General features: G+C 40.6%; 1 protein-coding gene across 1 annotated transcript in view; it reads right to left on the bottom strand.

Annotated features, from left to right (window-relative positions):
* The window catches only part of ANK3 (ankyrin 3), a 317,709-nt gene that overhangs the window by 141,864 nt on the left and 159,647 nt on the right, over window positions 1–16,198 (bottom strand). Inside the window, exons 10-16 of the mRNA XM_069460452.1 lie at window positions 15,726–15,923; window positions 13,769–13,867; window positions 10,954–11,052; window positions 9,101–9,199; window positions 6,137–6,334; window positions 4,403–4,501; window positions 4,045–4,143 (exon numbers count right to left, since the gene is read on the bottom strand). Of these exons, the coding sequence (XP_069316553.1) occupies window positions 4,045–4,143; window positions 4,403–4,501; window positions 6,137–6,334; window positions 9,101–9,199; window positions 10,954–11,052; window positions 13,769–13,867; window positions 15,726–15,923 (891 nt within the window). The remainder of the gene's footprint in view (window positions 1–4,044; window positions 4,144–4,402; window positions 4,502–6,136; window positions 6,335–9,100; window positions 9,200–10,953; window positions 11,053–13,768; window positions 13,868–15,725; window positions 15,924–16,198) is intronic.

Genomic DNA, 16,198 nt, shown 5'->3' with positions numbered 1-16,198 from the left:
CTAGGTGCCCTGAGAAATATTTGGCCCTCTGCTGGACACATCCTTCAGAGACCAACACCTTCAGAGCTGAATGCAGAGCTTTGGACTGAGCCCAGCTCTGTGGTGAGTGACAGGAGAGGGTGAGCTGTTTCACCACCCCTCCCACTCCCGCATAAAAGAGAAGATTCACAAAGCAGTGCTAAAATAGGGACTATCAGTCAATATGTCTAACACTATTAGAGTGGGAAAGGCAAGATAAAGTCGGGACTTAGTTTCTTATCATGCACCTTATCTGTTTTTGCTTTTATAAGTTAGTCACTTCTCAACCCCTAACCAAGGTAAGGCAGTTCAAGATCTTCTCACACATTATAATCTTCTTGATTACTTCTAATCCCACCACAACATCCTAGGTCCTAAAAAATATTTATCAAGAGCAGCTCTAGTATCTCTGTAATGCATGCCAACTTCAGACAAGTTACTCCCTACTGCTTAGGGGTTTATCCTGATCTCCTTAACTGAGATACCAAGGAAAGTATAAAGCAAGGGGAAACCAACCCATGGTATTATATTAGAATGCAAAGTTAATCTCAGAAAGACTTAATAAATACTTTCAAATAATAAACAAATGGTTTATCTTGAGACCGATGATGGAATTTTTGAAAATTTCTAAGTTCTTTCTATTTTCTGAAAAGTAAAATGATTCTCACTTGTCACACTAAAAAAGGCAGATGCATCTATGAAGAACAATAAAATAGTGGGAGATTCAACTGTAGAATAATCTTAATCTCTATATATTTTCCTCTTGATAAAGAGGACATAGTGCTTGTCATGTGTGCTTTTGAATTTCACAATGAAAAACAAAAGCAATTTAAAATGATCAAAAGTAATATATGATATTTAAATCATACTTTCTATTTTTTCCAAGAACTTTCACAAACATACTGACCCATATCAATAGATACGTACATTTTATAGAAGAGAAATCTGACAAATAATAAGTGAAGGCTCACTATCTCTTACACAATTAGTGCCTGAACTCAAGCCAATCCTCTTAACAGCACAGTGTCCTGCCTTGGGAAATAGATCTGGCTAAAATGGATTAGAGCAGCCCATCTACTTTTCAACATCACCCGTGTACCTAAAATACCATCAGGTCTTTAGGACATGTATGAGTAAGAAAATAAATTGGCCATTTTTAAAAAGAGAAGAAAGGGTATCACATATTCCAAGAAAAAGGACAAAGGATATAATTGGTGAAGGGTTAACACTGAGGTTGCTGCTGCTACATCCATATAGTAATCATGCCCTATGGAAACTCTGTCCCTTACTTCTCGTCACTGCCAGGATTCAGGAATGCTTGGGCTTCCCTGGAGTAAAGGAGGCAGACTGCCTACTCTGTATCCATTCTGCCTCCTTCTTCAGTAAAAGAGCCTCCGGGACTGTGCCCAGCTGAAGAACTACATTTCCCAACTTCCCCTGCGGACAGAAGTAGCCAATGAGATGTAAGGAAAACGCGGCTGGGTGGAGCTCCAGGAAAGTCCTATTGTGCCCACTTTCCCTTCAGCCTTTGCTTTCTGGGGACCTGACAGGCTGAGCTTCAACAGTCTCTGGAGGGAAAGGCAAAAAGGAGTCACAGGGAACTTGCTTCAAAATTCTAGAAACACTGAACCAACATCAACAATTGCCTCCCCACTGTTTATGCCATGAGAAAAATGGAGCCTTATCAGTTTAAACCACTGTAGCTAGGGCTTTTTCCCCTAGCAGATACGGCCAATTCTTAACTCTTTGCTCAGGACTGGTCTAGAAAACGTCTCTGACCAGTACCACTGCTCCAGCAGCTGGGGATGGGCGGACATGGGCCACAGATGGCATTACCCAGGCACTTACAGAGGCAATTGTGCTACGGGAATGACAATCGGTATCCCATTAGAAAAGACAGTGTTTAATTGACTATAAGAGATATGCCTAAGGCTAGTGGGATATTATAAAGAATTATTGAAAGGATTTCTTTCCAACTCTTTGTGAAAGAGGTTTTGCAGATATAGAACCATAAATACTAAGCCTTGTTTGACAAACATAAAGCTGGAAATCAACTACAAATGTACCCACTACTGTACTGTTGAAGAGTTATTTGTGGATAGAAAAGCAGAGTGGACTCATCTTGTTGCACTTATTATTTTACAACTCTTGTCAATTCTACACTGCTTGGCATTAGTTGTGCCAAAATTATTATTCTCGTGTGAGGAAAGAATAGTTCACTTACTAATTACTTACTGGTTGCCTACCAAGAAACTGGGATTACTTATATGTAAAATAAGTAGCCCATATACACAGGATAAAAATAAACTGAAATAAAATGGACAACCGTTAGATTCTATTACAAAATCCTCTCTTCAAAATTATAGCAAAATTTCCCATTTAATGCATTTTTAAGTACACAAGTCAGTAGCATTAAGAGCTGTACATTTGCATTGTTCTCCATCAGCACCATGCATCTCCAGAACTTTCCCACCTTCCCAAACTGAGACTCTGTACCCATTAAACACTAACTCCCCATTCCTCCTACCAACCACGATCCTATCTCTGTCTCTATGGACTTGACTACTCTACTTACCTCAGATAAGTGGAATCATACAATATTTGCCCTTGTGTAATTGGCTTATTTTACTTAGCTCAATGTCTTCAAGTTTCATCCATATAGTAGCATGTGTCAGAATTACCTTCCTTTTCAAGGCTAACTAATATTCCAGTGTGTGTGTGTGTGTGTGTGTGTGTGTATTTTATTTATCCATTCATTCATCAGTGAGTATTTTTAGGGCTTTTTCTACCTTTTTGCTATTGTGAATAATGCTGCTGTATCTTTTTTTTTTTAAGATAAAGTTTTATTAACTCAAGGCATGGATTTATGGTAAAAAAAATGTTTGTCAGGGTCAGAAATGATGGGGGGGGAGGGAAGCCGCATTTAAATAAAAAGCAGGTTTGGGAGTTTGGTTTTGAATTGTAGATTTCACTGGATAGAATTCTGGGGAGGATGGGGAAGGAAATGATTGAAAGGTTCCAAGGAGAAATACCTGTCAAAGACAACATACTCTCTAGATGAAGTATAAAAATTTTATACTGAAACTTTCTCTCTCAAAGTATATAAAATAATCTAGAACAGCCCACGTTCATTGATCTGCATATACAACTGATTTGATCTAAACATTAGGTTTAAAGAAGAACACTGAAGCTGCCCCAAAATGGAATAGTAAATCAAAGACTAACTATTAAATAATAAAACAATAATAAAATAATAGCAAATAACAAAATAATAGTAAATCAATGCATTATGTATGCTAAAGGGTCCTTCAACCAATGGTATTTACTAAAAGAACTGGGCAACATTCAAATTGTGGTTTGTATCATTTCAGTATCCTCTGGTCAAAGGCACCTGCTCAACAATAGAGAACTCATTAAACCAACAGCACTCTATTAACTTGTCTTTAAATAAACCTTTCTTTACAATTTGCCTCTCAAGTCAGAAAACCAGAATAATAAGGTAGCTGAATACTCCATTTATCTCTTTTGTCAGAAATCTAAGTTATGTACTGGTCAAAAATGCCCTAACGATAAGAATAAAGATTCTCCTCAGCAATAGTAAAAACACATACGCAAAACCTCTCAATCTATTTTATTAAACATGAATAAACAACCTTAAGGCAATATCTTATGGCCAGGAAAATGTGGCACGTTTTGTAATTCTGACGAGTCAGAACTTTCCTACTCCCTCCAGCTGTGCTTATGGGTTTAATCTGGGTACACAGCGCTCCAACCCCTCTTCCTCTCCAGGCTCCAGGATGTCCCGGACTGTCAGAGAAAATCAATTGACAGCACATATTTACTGAGCATCTACCGCACAAGTTGACTCAATCACGGAAGGCACACATTTCCTGAGGCGCTTTTATTTCTGTGATGTTTCTGTGGTGCCCAATCTAGGCAAGTGCTCCAGGTGAAGCAAAAGTGGACAAAACGCAGAGGCCAATGGACCTGCCTGTCGGTCCCCATGGGCTGTGGAATGATAGATACCTTGGCCGCCGTGTGAGGTGAGGCTCCTTGGTCCAAAAGCAGAAGTGCCACTTTCTGATTATCGTAATGTGCAGCTACATGCAGTGGGGTTAGCCCGCTCTGAAAACACGTGCAGAAACAACAACCAGTGTCAAAGGGGTCTTAACATGAGAAGCCTAGACTGAGGAAATGGGATTAGATTGGATACAATATACAGTATAGTTTCCGTTCCAGTTTCCATAATACCTGGATCCCAGTATTCACCTCCTATTTCCCAAGTGTTCTTCCTCACAGTGGGACTTAACTACGGTGTAGTTATAATTTGGGTGGCTGCTGGGAAACATTAGCAGGTGCGCGGAAGTGGCCCGTGGCCTCCTACCTTCCCAGCAGCGTCTGGGGACGCGCTTTTCTGTAGCAGGAGGTTGGCTACTTCAAGCTTCCCATATTTTGCTGCCACATGAAGGGGAGTAAATCCTTTCTGAAAAAAGGAAACAAAATTAATGAGCGATAGAAATGACATAAAAGCACTTCTTTTCTGTGACTGATGAATTTTTCTAATGATGATGAGCAGTTAAGTCTGCATTTAAGGACCAAGACTCACAGATAAAAGAGTCCCCTCATCAATAGGGATGAGCAGAACATGCCACGATATCTAATCTTTTTCCCTCTGCTGGCTGAGCCATGACATACCATTAATTCTGGAAGGAACCAGGTATCTTGCCAGGATGAAGTTGGGGAGCTGGATCTGGGGCTTATTCCAGGGCTGTTTTGGGGTTTCATATTGTGAGAAGAATAAGTTACAAGGTCCCAGACCCAATGTGGAGAACTTGGGAAAATCCAGGGCAAGTCTGGACTCCTTGCAACTTCACATCACCAGACTGGACACGTTCTCTTCCCTTTTCCCTGTTTCCCCATGTACACACGTATCTTTATGTCTGCTCCAGTCTTCAGGAGTAGGAGTCAGAAATTTTCTCCTCTTTGCTACTATATGTGAACTGAATAATAACATGGTTCTAGAATAATGACACTTATTCTACAGGTGAACTGAATAATGACACATGGACAGATATGCAAAAATTAGATGTTGAGAGTTGAGTGGCTGGTCTCCCATGCTTCCAACTGCTACAAGGATCTAGGTGTCAACCAGTCAATCAGCATGCACCATGAGGGAGGGCACCAAGCATGAGTCAGGTCATCAGCACATTTGACCCCATGAGACTACAGCAAACTAGAGGCAATGGGCAGCTGATACGGTGAAATGCCTGGACACTCAAGACTTCATCACCCATTATTTTGTTTCACATATTAAATGAGATTCAGGAACTTGCATCTCAACTCTAGGGAAGAGCCCCCAAAAAATCACAGGAGATGAACTCTGAAGTTTGGTTCAGTTAGTTCTCTAAGTATTTGTAATTATCTTTTGTATTGATTACACATTAATCCTTCTTATCTGCATCCAAATAAAAGAATGCAATACCAGTTGCTAGCTTTTTAAGACACGCCACAGGCCAATTCATCTTGCTGTCACACTTGCCAGGTTTATGTAGCATCGCAAGAAAAATGAGCTCCAAATTTTGCATTCTGCACATGCAGAGCAACTGTATGCTAAGGTGTTACTCTAAGACATCAGAGTTGAGACTAAACAAAAAAATCAAACCATAGCTCAGACAACAATAATGATAACAAAATTAACAACAAAATGAAAACGACCCAAGAAACCCAAACCTCCCGATTTGAAAGTATTTACTTTCAAATACTGAGCTGTGCAAATGTGGTTTGTGTACTTGGCCTTAGCAAGAGAAGTCTGTTGCCGTGTTTTTAAACTACCATTTAAGTCTATCAAATAACTTGCAAGAAATCTCTAACTCTAGATATTAATAAGTTTTCATTAGAAGATAATGTACTGAGAAACTTAAGATAAAAACCCGCACATAATATACACAACTACCCTCCCCCACACCAGTGCTTTGCTGACCGTGTTAATGACAACCCTGGGATCCCAAGGACAAATGCTGTCCTGCAGCTTCTGCACCTATTGCTGTGCTGTGCTGTCAGATGGAAGGAGGATGTATTTTGGGGGGACACAGCAGGTTTCCGAGGCTCGCTTTCATACCTTTGTTGTTATAGATAAAGATGCTCCATGATCCAAAAGGAATGCGGCGACATCCTCGTGCCCCTCTCGGGCGGAAAGGTGAAGTGGGGTGTACCCAGAAGTCGTGGCTGCATTTGGAGATGCTCCTTGCTGCAACAGCTGTTGTACTATATCTGCCTTCCCCAGTCGGGCTGAAATGTGGAGTGGGGTTTGGTCATCCTAAAGGTAGAAATGCAAGGCTGATGAGCTGAGAAAACAGTGGTGTCATGAAAAATTCAGGGAGCATTAGCTGACTGATGTCAGAGGTACATTCAACTCTTTGATTTAATGCTAAAAAGAATCTCATTTATCTTTTTCTTCAAAGTTCAGAAATGTGGAGATGGTGGATCTAAACTCCTTAAATATCCTGGGGGTGACCTATTAGTATGAAAACTGTGAAAAGCAGTTCTATTTATAAATTATCCCCATCACTACCTGCCATAATCAATTTTTAACCTCTAATGACTCCTTTTTTGGGAGATGAGGGAATGTATCCCAGGAAAGCTCACTTACTCAAGAGGGATATTATCCCTCTACCAGTTACTATGCCCTCACAGGGAATGAACTATTTCATCGGTTCTGCCTTCCCATAGCCAAAAGTGGAGGAAGAGGAAGGCAGTACAGGGTTGTCAGGTACACCCATGCAAAGGCTCCTGGCCAAGCAGGCTGATGGGGGCTGATGCCCTCTGCTTGCCAAGTTGTGCATCCCGGCATGGCCTGCATCTGCCTAGAGACGAGAGCCACCTTACTGCAATTCATCCAAAGGCATGAGGCACTCACCCAGCCCTGTACCCTTAGGGCCTTGTGCCAAGTGGGAGGGGCATGTTTTCCTAATTTCCACAAAGATCCCCTGAGGTAGTCCTCCAGGTAGAAGTTTTCTACTGAAACATGGTAATGTTTAGGTAAACACTTTAAGTAAAGAAGGTGGAGAAAAGAGGCTAGAACAGAGGACGCTGTTTTGGAAGAGTCATAGGATACGGGTCAACGTCAAAGCAAGAGGGGCTATGTAACCAGCAGGAAGCATAGGAGGAGTTGGAGAGAAGATGACTATTGAAAGCAGAAAAAGATAAAGCCAAAGAAAAATCTCATATGCTTGTCCTACTGCCACCACAACCACACATTTATGGAAGACCTACTATGTCCCAAGCTCTGCTTAAAGTACTCCACCTACATTAATTCATTAATCCTCATAACAATCCTATGAATTACAACAATCATTATTCCCATTTTCTATATGAGAACTCTGGAAAGGAAAATATAGCACAGAGATGTTAACTAACTTGGCCAATGTTACACAGCTACTAAAAGATGGTCCAAGATTCAAACCCAGGTAGTCTGGCTGAGGAGGCCAGGCTCATTATATATACTACCTCCTTAATGAAATGAAAAGTAGAAATCCTATCCTCAGTTTCAGCTTGTGGGTGAAACCATTCCCTGGTCATGATGTTTGATACTTAACTAACGAGAGTCTTAAATGTAAGGTTTCTTATAATCCATAGAAGATTATGGCCTCTCTTAGACATTCTATTTAACCAACAGTAGATTAGCCAACATCCTCTAGAGAAGGGGTCAACCTACAATGCAGGGGCCAAATCCAGCTGCTGCCTGTTTTTGTAAATAAAGTTTTATTGGAACACAGCCATGCCCATTTGTTTACACACAGTCCATCACTGCTTTCACTAGGGCTGCTTTTGTGCAATACCGGCAGAGTTGAGTAGCTGCAACAGAGACAGTGCATCCTGCAAAGCCTAGGATATTTACTATCAGGCCCTTTACAGAAAAAGTTTGCTGACCTTTGCCTTTAGTTCCTCTGTAAAATCCACCAACTGGCACCATGGTCCACCAGACACTTGAGGCTCTTGGCCTGTTGCCTAAGGATGTCACAACCTTTGTACCCACCTGTGGATTCTATGCTTACAGAGCCCCAGTTGTCTATTACCACACTAGTATGCTTGGGACTAGTTACTTTACTAGTTTGCACTAGTTACTTTAATTATACAATTAAGCCATGTGTTAACAGATAAAATGTGAGTATAAAAGGAAAGGCTTTGATTTTCCCTTGGAATAATAAGTCGAAAACTTTGGAAAGCCTAGATAGAAGTTAATAGGCACCAATTATGGTCAAATTAGATACGGGTCAGACAGCTGAATACACTGAGAGAAAATCATAAAAGTCTAGAAATATTCTGTATTCAAATTGTTTCACAAATGTCTTGGTTTTTTCACTTCACCTGAAACTAGGAACTGCAGACCGTGCAAATAAATGGCAAATAATTGTACCTTTATATATTGTAGGTTGAAATTAAATGGTTAAGGCATTTATGTATTTATTTCTGATTCTGGACCTGAACTGCCATTCTGATGACCACACTGTCCATTGGACAGTGGCAGATGCCTGGGTTTCTACTGGAGGCTAGCTAGCAGACAGACCACAGGCGGCCGAACTCAGCCCTGACAGGAAGAGCTCTACAGCAGCTCTGAGCTCAGTCTCAGGGTTGATGGTTTTACAACTTGTGTAGAAAAAGAATTCCCTTTTTCCTTTTGTGGCTATCACAGCTGACATATAAGTCAACCAACAGAACTCAATGATACTTCCAAATTGTGTTTGTTCTAGAAGCTTTGCTCAAAAGCCCTTCTGCGTGGAGTACAAAGAAACCTGAACCACATCTAGATTCAGTTCCTAACATTTTAGGCTCTAGCAATGTGCTAAGAACATTTCCTGGCACAAGTTCTTGTGCTGTTTAATTTTGTTAAATAATTCAATGAACAAATATGGAAGGAAAGGATTTTTTTATATTATTATACTTGGGTAGAGACTTTTGTTATTGGAGGTTGTCCACTGTTTTTAAAAAGTCTTCTTGAAAGGCAGCATGTATATATTCAAAGGTCTTAAGAATATAGAAGGGTTTTTCCTCAATAGCAAACACTGTCCCGTATCACACATACCTTAGCTTTAGCTTCTACCTGAGCGCCGTCTTGTACCAGGTACCGCACGACTTCAGCTTGGCCGGATCGAGCTGCCATGTGTAGTGCTGTTTCTCCTCTCTGGGAACATGAGCCAAAGTAAATTAACTGCAGCTCTGAAGAAGAGTGGTGTGTTTTGTTTGGCAAAGCTTATGATGGACTTTTTTAAAAAATAAAAAAAATAATCCTAAGCATCCCCTTATTGGAAAGATAGGAAACCAAATACATAAGAGTTTCACAGGAATCTGATTCACGATGGCAAGGACTTTGGTGTGACCCCGGGGAGCCTAGTCACCCACGGTATCAAAAGCATTGCTCGGTGATCTATGAATACAATATGGCCCTCGAGGTGGCTGGAAAGGCAAACGCTCACGGGGGCCCAGCAGAAGGGTCGGTGATGCAGCAGGGCGGGTGGGGCTGCTCAACAAGAGCCCCACACCTGCCGTGAGGTGGGCAGCCCCCACCAGCACCTGCAGACTGTGGCTGACGCTGTGCAGGATGCCAGCCCCATTATGCCATACCTTCCTGCTTTTCAAAAGAAGTGGCAGTCTGGATGTTTCCCAATCCTTAAATATTGACCACAAAATCAGGATTAAAAACAAAACATTGCACGGGCAACATAAACACACCCGAGGGCCAGGCTTGGCTTGTCTACAGTTGGTTTGCATTCCCTGCTTCCTCTGGACAGATCAGTATTCAAGTCATTAATCATTATCCCAAGAAGTCATTTTCTTTGCCACTGGACTGCCCCTTCCCCCACCTTTTCACGAAATAGACTTTAATTCAGGTTATTTATTCATTTATCTAATAAAAATAAAACCAATATAGGAAACATGGATACAGTTTGGAAGAGTCATAGGATAAGAGTCAATGTCAAATGTGAACATAATAAAAATCAAACATATTTTCTCACACAAGTGATGCCCACTCAATCTATAAATTGAGCTTTGCTTTATAGGCCATCAACCTCCATGGAAGGATGTGCCAATATAGACTTTAAAGGAATCTTATTATTATGTATACTGGAAAGGTGTGGAGCATGTTGTTCAGTATATTACTCAATGTTCTCTTTATCAAGGAAAATATTCTCTGGAATTAGTACCAGGAAAGACCGTATTTAGCTGAGAAGCTGGTCTGTTTTGATCTCATGAATGTGCTGACTGGGGCTGCTGGAAGACACAGAGCCTTACGGGAGGTCTGCCCATCTGGCTCTGCCCTTCTGGGCCAGCAAGTGTTCGTATGCTCATGGTCCTATGTGCTAACATCATTATGATGTCGAATTTGAAACCCTGTAAAGCAATGTCAAATGCCACATACAGATTGAGGGAGTTCAGTTATTGCCCTGATATTTATTCTGCAGTGAGTCTCTTGGTTCTGATAGAGCAATGCTTAGTGTGGAAAACAACATCATCTGATAATCTATGAACTCAGAGTTCCATGGTAAAGCACACTAAAGAGAGGTTACTTTGAAGTTACTTAAAAGTAACTTTATATAAACAATAATAGTGTCTGAACCACCTCAACATGCAGCACTTTTTAATCCTTCTGTTACAGAACCCCCCACACACAAACACTTTGCTTCTAAAAATAAAATATCCAGTAGTAATGGATCTGTAAGGTTCATGGACATAGTTCATAAATCCTAACAATTTGTGACCAACTAGTGACTGAATGGATCTTGCCTTTGAAGTAAAGGAAACCAAAGGTATTTTCAAATTCTGTCCTTTTAAGCAATCAAATAATTTAATTACAATAAAAAGTAAGCAGATAAAAGCCACCTATGCCAGTTTCTTAGATACTCACAATTGGACCTTCTTTGTTAAAAGAATACCTACCACGTTGGTGGTGTTTGGTGAGGCTCCATGATGCATTAGTTGTGATACAATATTTACATGCCCCATGAAGGCAGCAACATGGATTGGGGTAAGGCCCGACTATGGGGAAAAGAAGGAAATGTTGGTTTGTTGACTTATCATAAAAAGGGTTTGTCTGTGTGCCCACCATCCATCCATCCATACATCTATCCACCCATCCACTCATCCATCCATCCATCCATCCATCCATCTAAATCAGTTTAGTGACCAGATCCAAAGATAATCAGGACATTCACCAATATGTCACAGATTCTATAAGGCAACTATATCAACACATAATCATCATTTCTATTTCTCTAGAGCAAGTGATTATGAAAGACCTATGTCATATCTATTAAAGAAGAAATGGAATTTCATACTTTTGATGTAGATATTTGAAAAAAATTGAGAGATAAATAATTTGAAGGTTTTTTTTTCCTTTGCTAATAAGCCTTCCTCATCCATATGGGTGTTTGTGTGGGGAAAACAGTGTGATTTCATGCACATTAGTAAAATGTTGACTTTTATTTCAGATCCTATTCTGGGCTTTAAAAAGGATTCTCATGCACTCAGAATAAACTGATTATATTACACATGAAAGAGCAGGGTACCTAATAAAAAGCCATCCCTCTAATAAATGGCAAATCAGCATTAATACTGTCAATCATTTTATTTTTTAAGTTTATGAGTATTATAAATTAAGGCAATATAATTAAAGCAAATATTACAATGGCCATTAGACTAGACTTTAATTTTTATGTTTGTTTCACATCCTACACCTGCACACACATGTGTATAATACCCCAGAACACTATTCAGCACAAACCAGAATTTGTCGATTCTAAGGTATTTTATATTGAACATACCCGTGATTGTGAGATTTAAGTAGAGTGGAGAAGTAAGAAAGAAAATCAAAACCTCAAATCAACAATCTTGTTAAAGAGTGTAATTTACTTGTGCTTCTTGTATGAAATGATTCCATTTTGAATTTTTCTACATTTAATTTAGTTTACAACATGAATATCCTAACGTGATAGAAAAATTTTAATATGGTTAGAGAGAGCTAACCTGTCTTTTAAAAAGGGAGAGAAGGGGATAATTAATCTCAAAAGAAATTGAGAAATATCAAAAAATATCAGAAAGGAATTCTATACAATAAAAGTGAGGTAAGAGAAACAAGAATAATAATTCTGGCTTCCCAGACTTCAAATAGCAAAAAGAATTGAGGAAAATGAGGAAAACAAGAATTTTGTTCCAGTTTGGCACCTTTTTTCATCAGCAGAGGGAGTCATTAGAACTCGTACAAGGCAAAGTCTTGGCTTGAACTGCCTTTTACAGCTCTTAGGGAGCACAGGGCTGCCTTGGGAACTTCTCATCCCTGACCGACATCTCTGGACGTTTCCTCAAACATCAGTCAGAAATCTACTTTTATTTCAGAATCTATTCTGATCTTTAAAAAGGGTTCCCATGCACTGAGAATAAACTTAACTATTTTATACTTAAAATAACAAAGGTACGAGGCTATAAGTCTGATAAGAGAGCATCAGTATTAATATTGTCAATCATTTAATATTTTAAAAATTGTAAGTGTTACAAATCAAGGTAAATATTGCATTTGCAGGTAAGAAACTGAAGCCAAGCAATAATCACTAGATTAGACTTCAACATTAATGTTTGTTTCGAATCCTACAGTTAAGCATGGAGCCTTCAGTAACACTCTCCTGAATGATCCACTGTGGATGGTCCAGGCACTGTGGGTACACAAAGACCAGTAAGACTCAGCCCTGTCTTCAAGGAGGCTGCAACCTCTGGGGGACCTGGGAGAGCAGCTGAGTCACAGTCAGACAGCTGGATAAGCGCTTTGATAGAAATATGCACAGGATAGGGTGATGGTCCCTAGAAGAGCACCTAGTCCAGGCCAGGGAGTGGGAAGCTTTCCTAGAGAGGGTGCCCAGATCTGGTCCTGAAGGATGTGCAGGACTAGCCTGGCAGAGGGGGTGTGACACAAGAAGGTGCACACATATGAAGGTGTCTAGTCTAGGGACGCGCCAGCAGCTAGAATTCACGGAGACCAGAGTGCTGGGGGGAGGGAGGGGGAGGTGAGGGGATGGGATAGGTCTGGAGGAGAAATGCCAGGCTTGGTTTGCTCAGCCCTGATTCTCATGAGTTTTGAGTTGGCTCCTGTGAAAGAAACCTAGAACTAGTCCATTACTAACTTCAGCAACTCTTTAGCTCATTAATTTTGAGTCTTCAGATAGAGCAATTCTTACTTTACAAAAACACAGAAGTGGTGCTTTGCACTATTTCTCAACCTCAGCACATGGGACATTTTGAACCAGATAATTCTTTGTTGTGGGAAGCCGTCCTGTACATTGTAAACTACTTAGTAGCACCCCTGGCCTGTGTCCACTAGATGCCAGCAGTACTATCCAGTTGTGACTACTCAAAATACCTCCAGACATTGCCAAATATCCCTGGGGGGACAAAATCACCCCCATTAGAGAAGCACTGTGTTATAAGATTTCATATAAATTAGGCTTTCCATGATGGGGCCACTCACCTTGAGCGTGTATTTTGGGTTACATTTCTAGTCACAACGATGCATTTGCACCCCAGCCACCCACATGCTTGTCTCCTAAGGACTGGCAAGAACTCTTCCTTCTGGTGAAGAGTTCAGAATGTAGTCTGCGGCAATGGCACACAAACAAAACTGGTCCCTGGAGATGGCACTGGGGCTCTGGCTGCTAAGGCTACACTCTTAACACCTCAGGAACCCCAGAAATCTTACTACTCTTACCTCGGTTACGGCTTGGATGGATGCACCGTGTTTCAGAAGGAGTTCCATTACTTTAATTCGATTCTTCTTGCAGGCAATGTGAAGAGGGGTAAAGCCATTCTGCAAGGGACAAATACATACACTGCTTGACTACATGCCACTGAAATCCAATTTTACTGTGTGTGGCAATTTTTTTTTTTTTTTTTGCTAAAATGATGTGCTATAAAGACGTTGAAATGAACAGAAACTACCCGGGGTTAAACAGAACGTAGATTATTTCTGGAAGCAGAGCATCATCTAGCTGCTCCTATGAACCCAAGGTGCCCTGGGTAACTGTGAACAGGAAGTGAATTTTTGTTACAATCTCCTGGTTAGCCAAGGCAAAAATGGCCATGCATTGTCTTAGGTTATTTTATTTTGGAATTCACTCTTCCAAATAACATGTCCCTCCTCAACTTCATTTCAAACACAATCTAAGAACAGCTGGGCCCAAACATTTGTCCTCACAGCCCAATGCCTATTCTGACTTCTCTGCTACATTTTAGGACAACTGCAAGACCAGCTCTAAAATGTTTTCATTTCTTCTCCAGCTCTAAGTTTCACGTAGGTGCTTACTCCAAGGAAGCAGAAAGATAAATACCCCATTATTTGACTCATTTGGTTTAATATTTAATCTCATAAAGGGACCTGCTTTTTAACAAATTACCTACCAAATTGCCCTGCTCATGGTGCGTATCTCAGTTGCCCAGGCAGAACCATAAAATACCGGGGTCCACCATAAAAGCTTGGATCAAAGTTACCGCAGGTGCTTTCATGGAGGTGCCTGTGACCCCCTGTCTGGCCACCGTCTACTGCAGGATGACAGGCTACAGCCTCCATATGTTGTAACATCTTTACAGTCCCAGGAAAATCAGATTGGGAGCCCATGCCTTGTTTTAAGACTTTTTTTTTTTTTTCTTGTATGGAAAAATGAGTCACAATTGCTAATTTCTTTTTCCTCCCTTCTCAGAATTCAAGGACATGTTTGATAGACTGGGCAGGCCAACAGTCCTTGAAATGCTGCTCTGGTAAAAGCTTGCAGAATTACAGTGGCAATGGAACCATCTGGGGTCTGCAGAGTTCCTCCTTCGTCATTCCTTCCCACCCACTCTGAATGTTGGAGCCTGTAGCGCACTGGAGGTGCCACGGATCCATCCAGACAGGGTGGCCACAGCCATTGGAAAGGAGCAGAGACCCTTACTGAAACGGTTAATTGGATAATAGTCTTCACCTCAAAATTGCTAGTAAACTCACATTGTCCCTGAAATTTGGTGACGTATCTTTTCCTAAACATGGGCACTTATTCTGAAATAAATTTCAACAGCTAAGTTGAGACCATTTATTTTTTTCAAAAACAACACATGCCATCTTGCTGAGAAAACCAAATGATAGCATTAAGAGCGCAAATCATTTTTAGGAGTTGAGACTACAAAAACTGGACCAAAATTCTGACTGGCAAAAGGAAACAGAAGATGACAGGCCATATTTCATTAACTTACAGCGTTAACAGAGTATAAAATTTTAGCTCACAAATTCCTAGGCCTCTTATGTTTGAAATAAAGTTTTTTGACCATTTCGCCTGATGTTTTTAGATCTCAGAACAAACGTTTAATTCATAGATTATATGTTTACCTGTAATAAGATGAGGTTGACTGCCTGAGTCTTTTTATAACTGTACAGTCTTTGGGTTCATTTGTATAAGAGAATCACTAGTGTGACCATAAAGGGGTTACTGATTTAGCTGCATCAGCCTTTTTCATGTCAGAAATAGAAGGTTTTGCAGATTCCTCTGAAGGATATTTGAAAAATTGACAAGAAGTATACTTTCTTTAGCTAACACCTTCCATTTTTACCTCCTCAAAAGCAATCCCTTCACAAGCACAGGTAGCATGTTGTCAGCAAGACAACTTAGGCTGGACTCCTCGGCCGAGCCACTCACCAAGGCTTTGGCATTGGGGTTAGCTTTCTTATCCAAGAGAACCTTGGCAACTTTGTAATGGCCACAGTGGGCAGCCACGTGGAGGGCAGTCAGGTAGTCATTGGTGACATCGTCCACGGGCACGTTATGCTGGAGGAGAAGCTGGACGCAGTTTAAATGATCCCCTTGGGTGGCCATGTGCAACGGAGACAGTCCATTCTGGAACATATAAGGAAATCAGAGTTCATTCGTTGTTTGTGCCTTTTAAATGCAAATGTCCCAAACCCAAAATGAAGTGCAAATCCAAAGTGCAACTGAAAACACTAGTTTTTCAAACAGAGATACCTCCTATTTTGAAAAGGTTTTGACAAGTGTTTTGAACTACAGCAACTTCTAAAACTGGTCCTCCCATTTCTCATGTCAATCAGTAAGAAACTGTCGAAGATAATTTCTTTTCCTGATTTAAAAGTAGTGTGAACTGCAGTGAGGGTGAT

The sequence above is a fragment of the Eulemur rufifrons genome, chromosome 28 (assembly GCF_041146395.1).
Source record: "Eulemur rufifrons isolate Redbay chromosome 28, OSU_ERuf_1, whole genome shotgun sequence".
In the NCBI taxonomy this organism is placed as follows: Eukaryota; Metazoa; Chordata; class Mammalia; order Primates; family Lemuridae; genus Eulemur; species Eulemur rufifrons.
The sequence above is the reverse complement of the archived record's forward strand: the minus strand, read 5'-3'. Positions and strand labels throughout refer to the sequence as shown.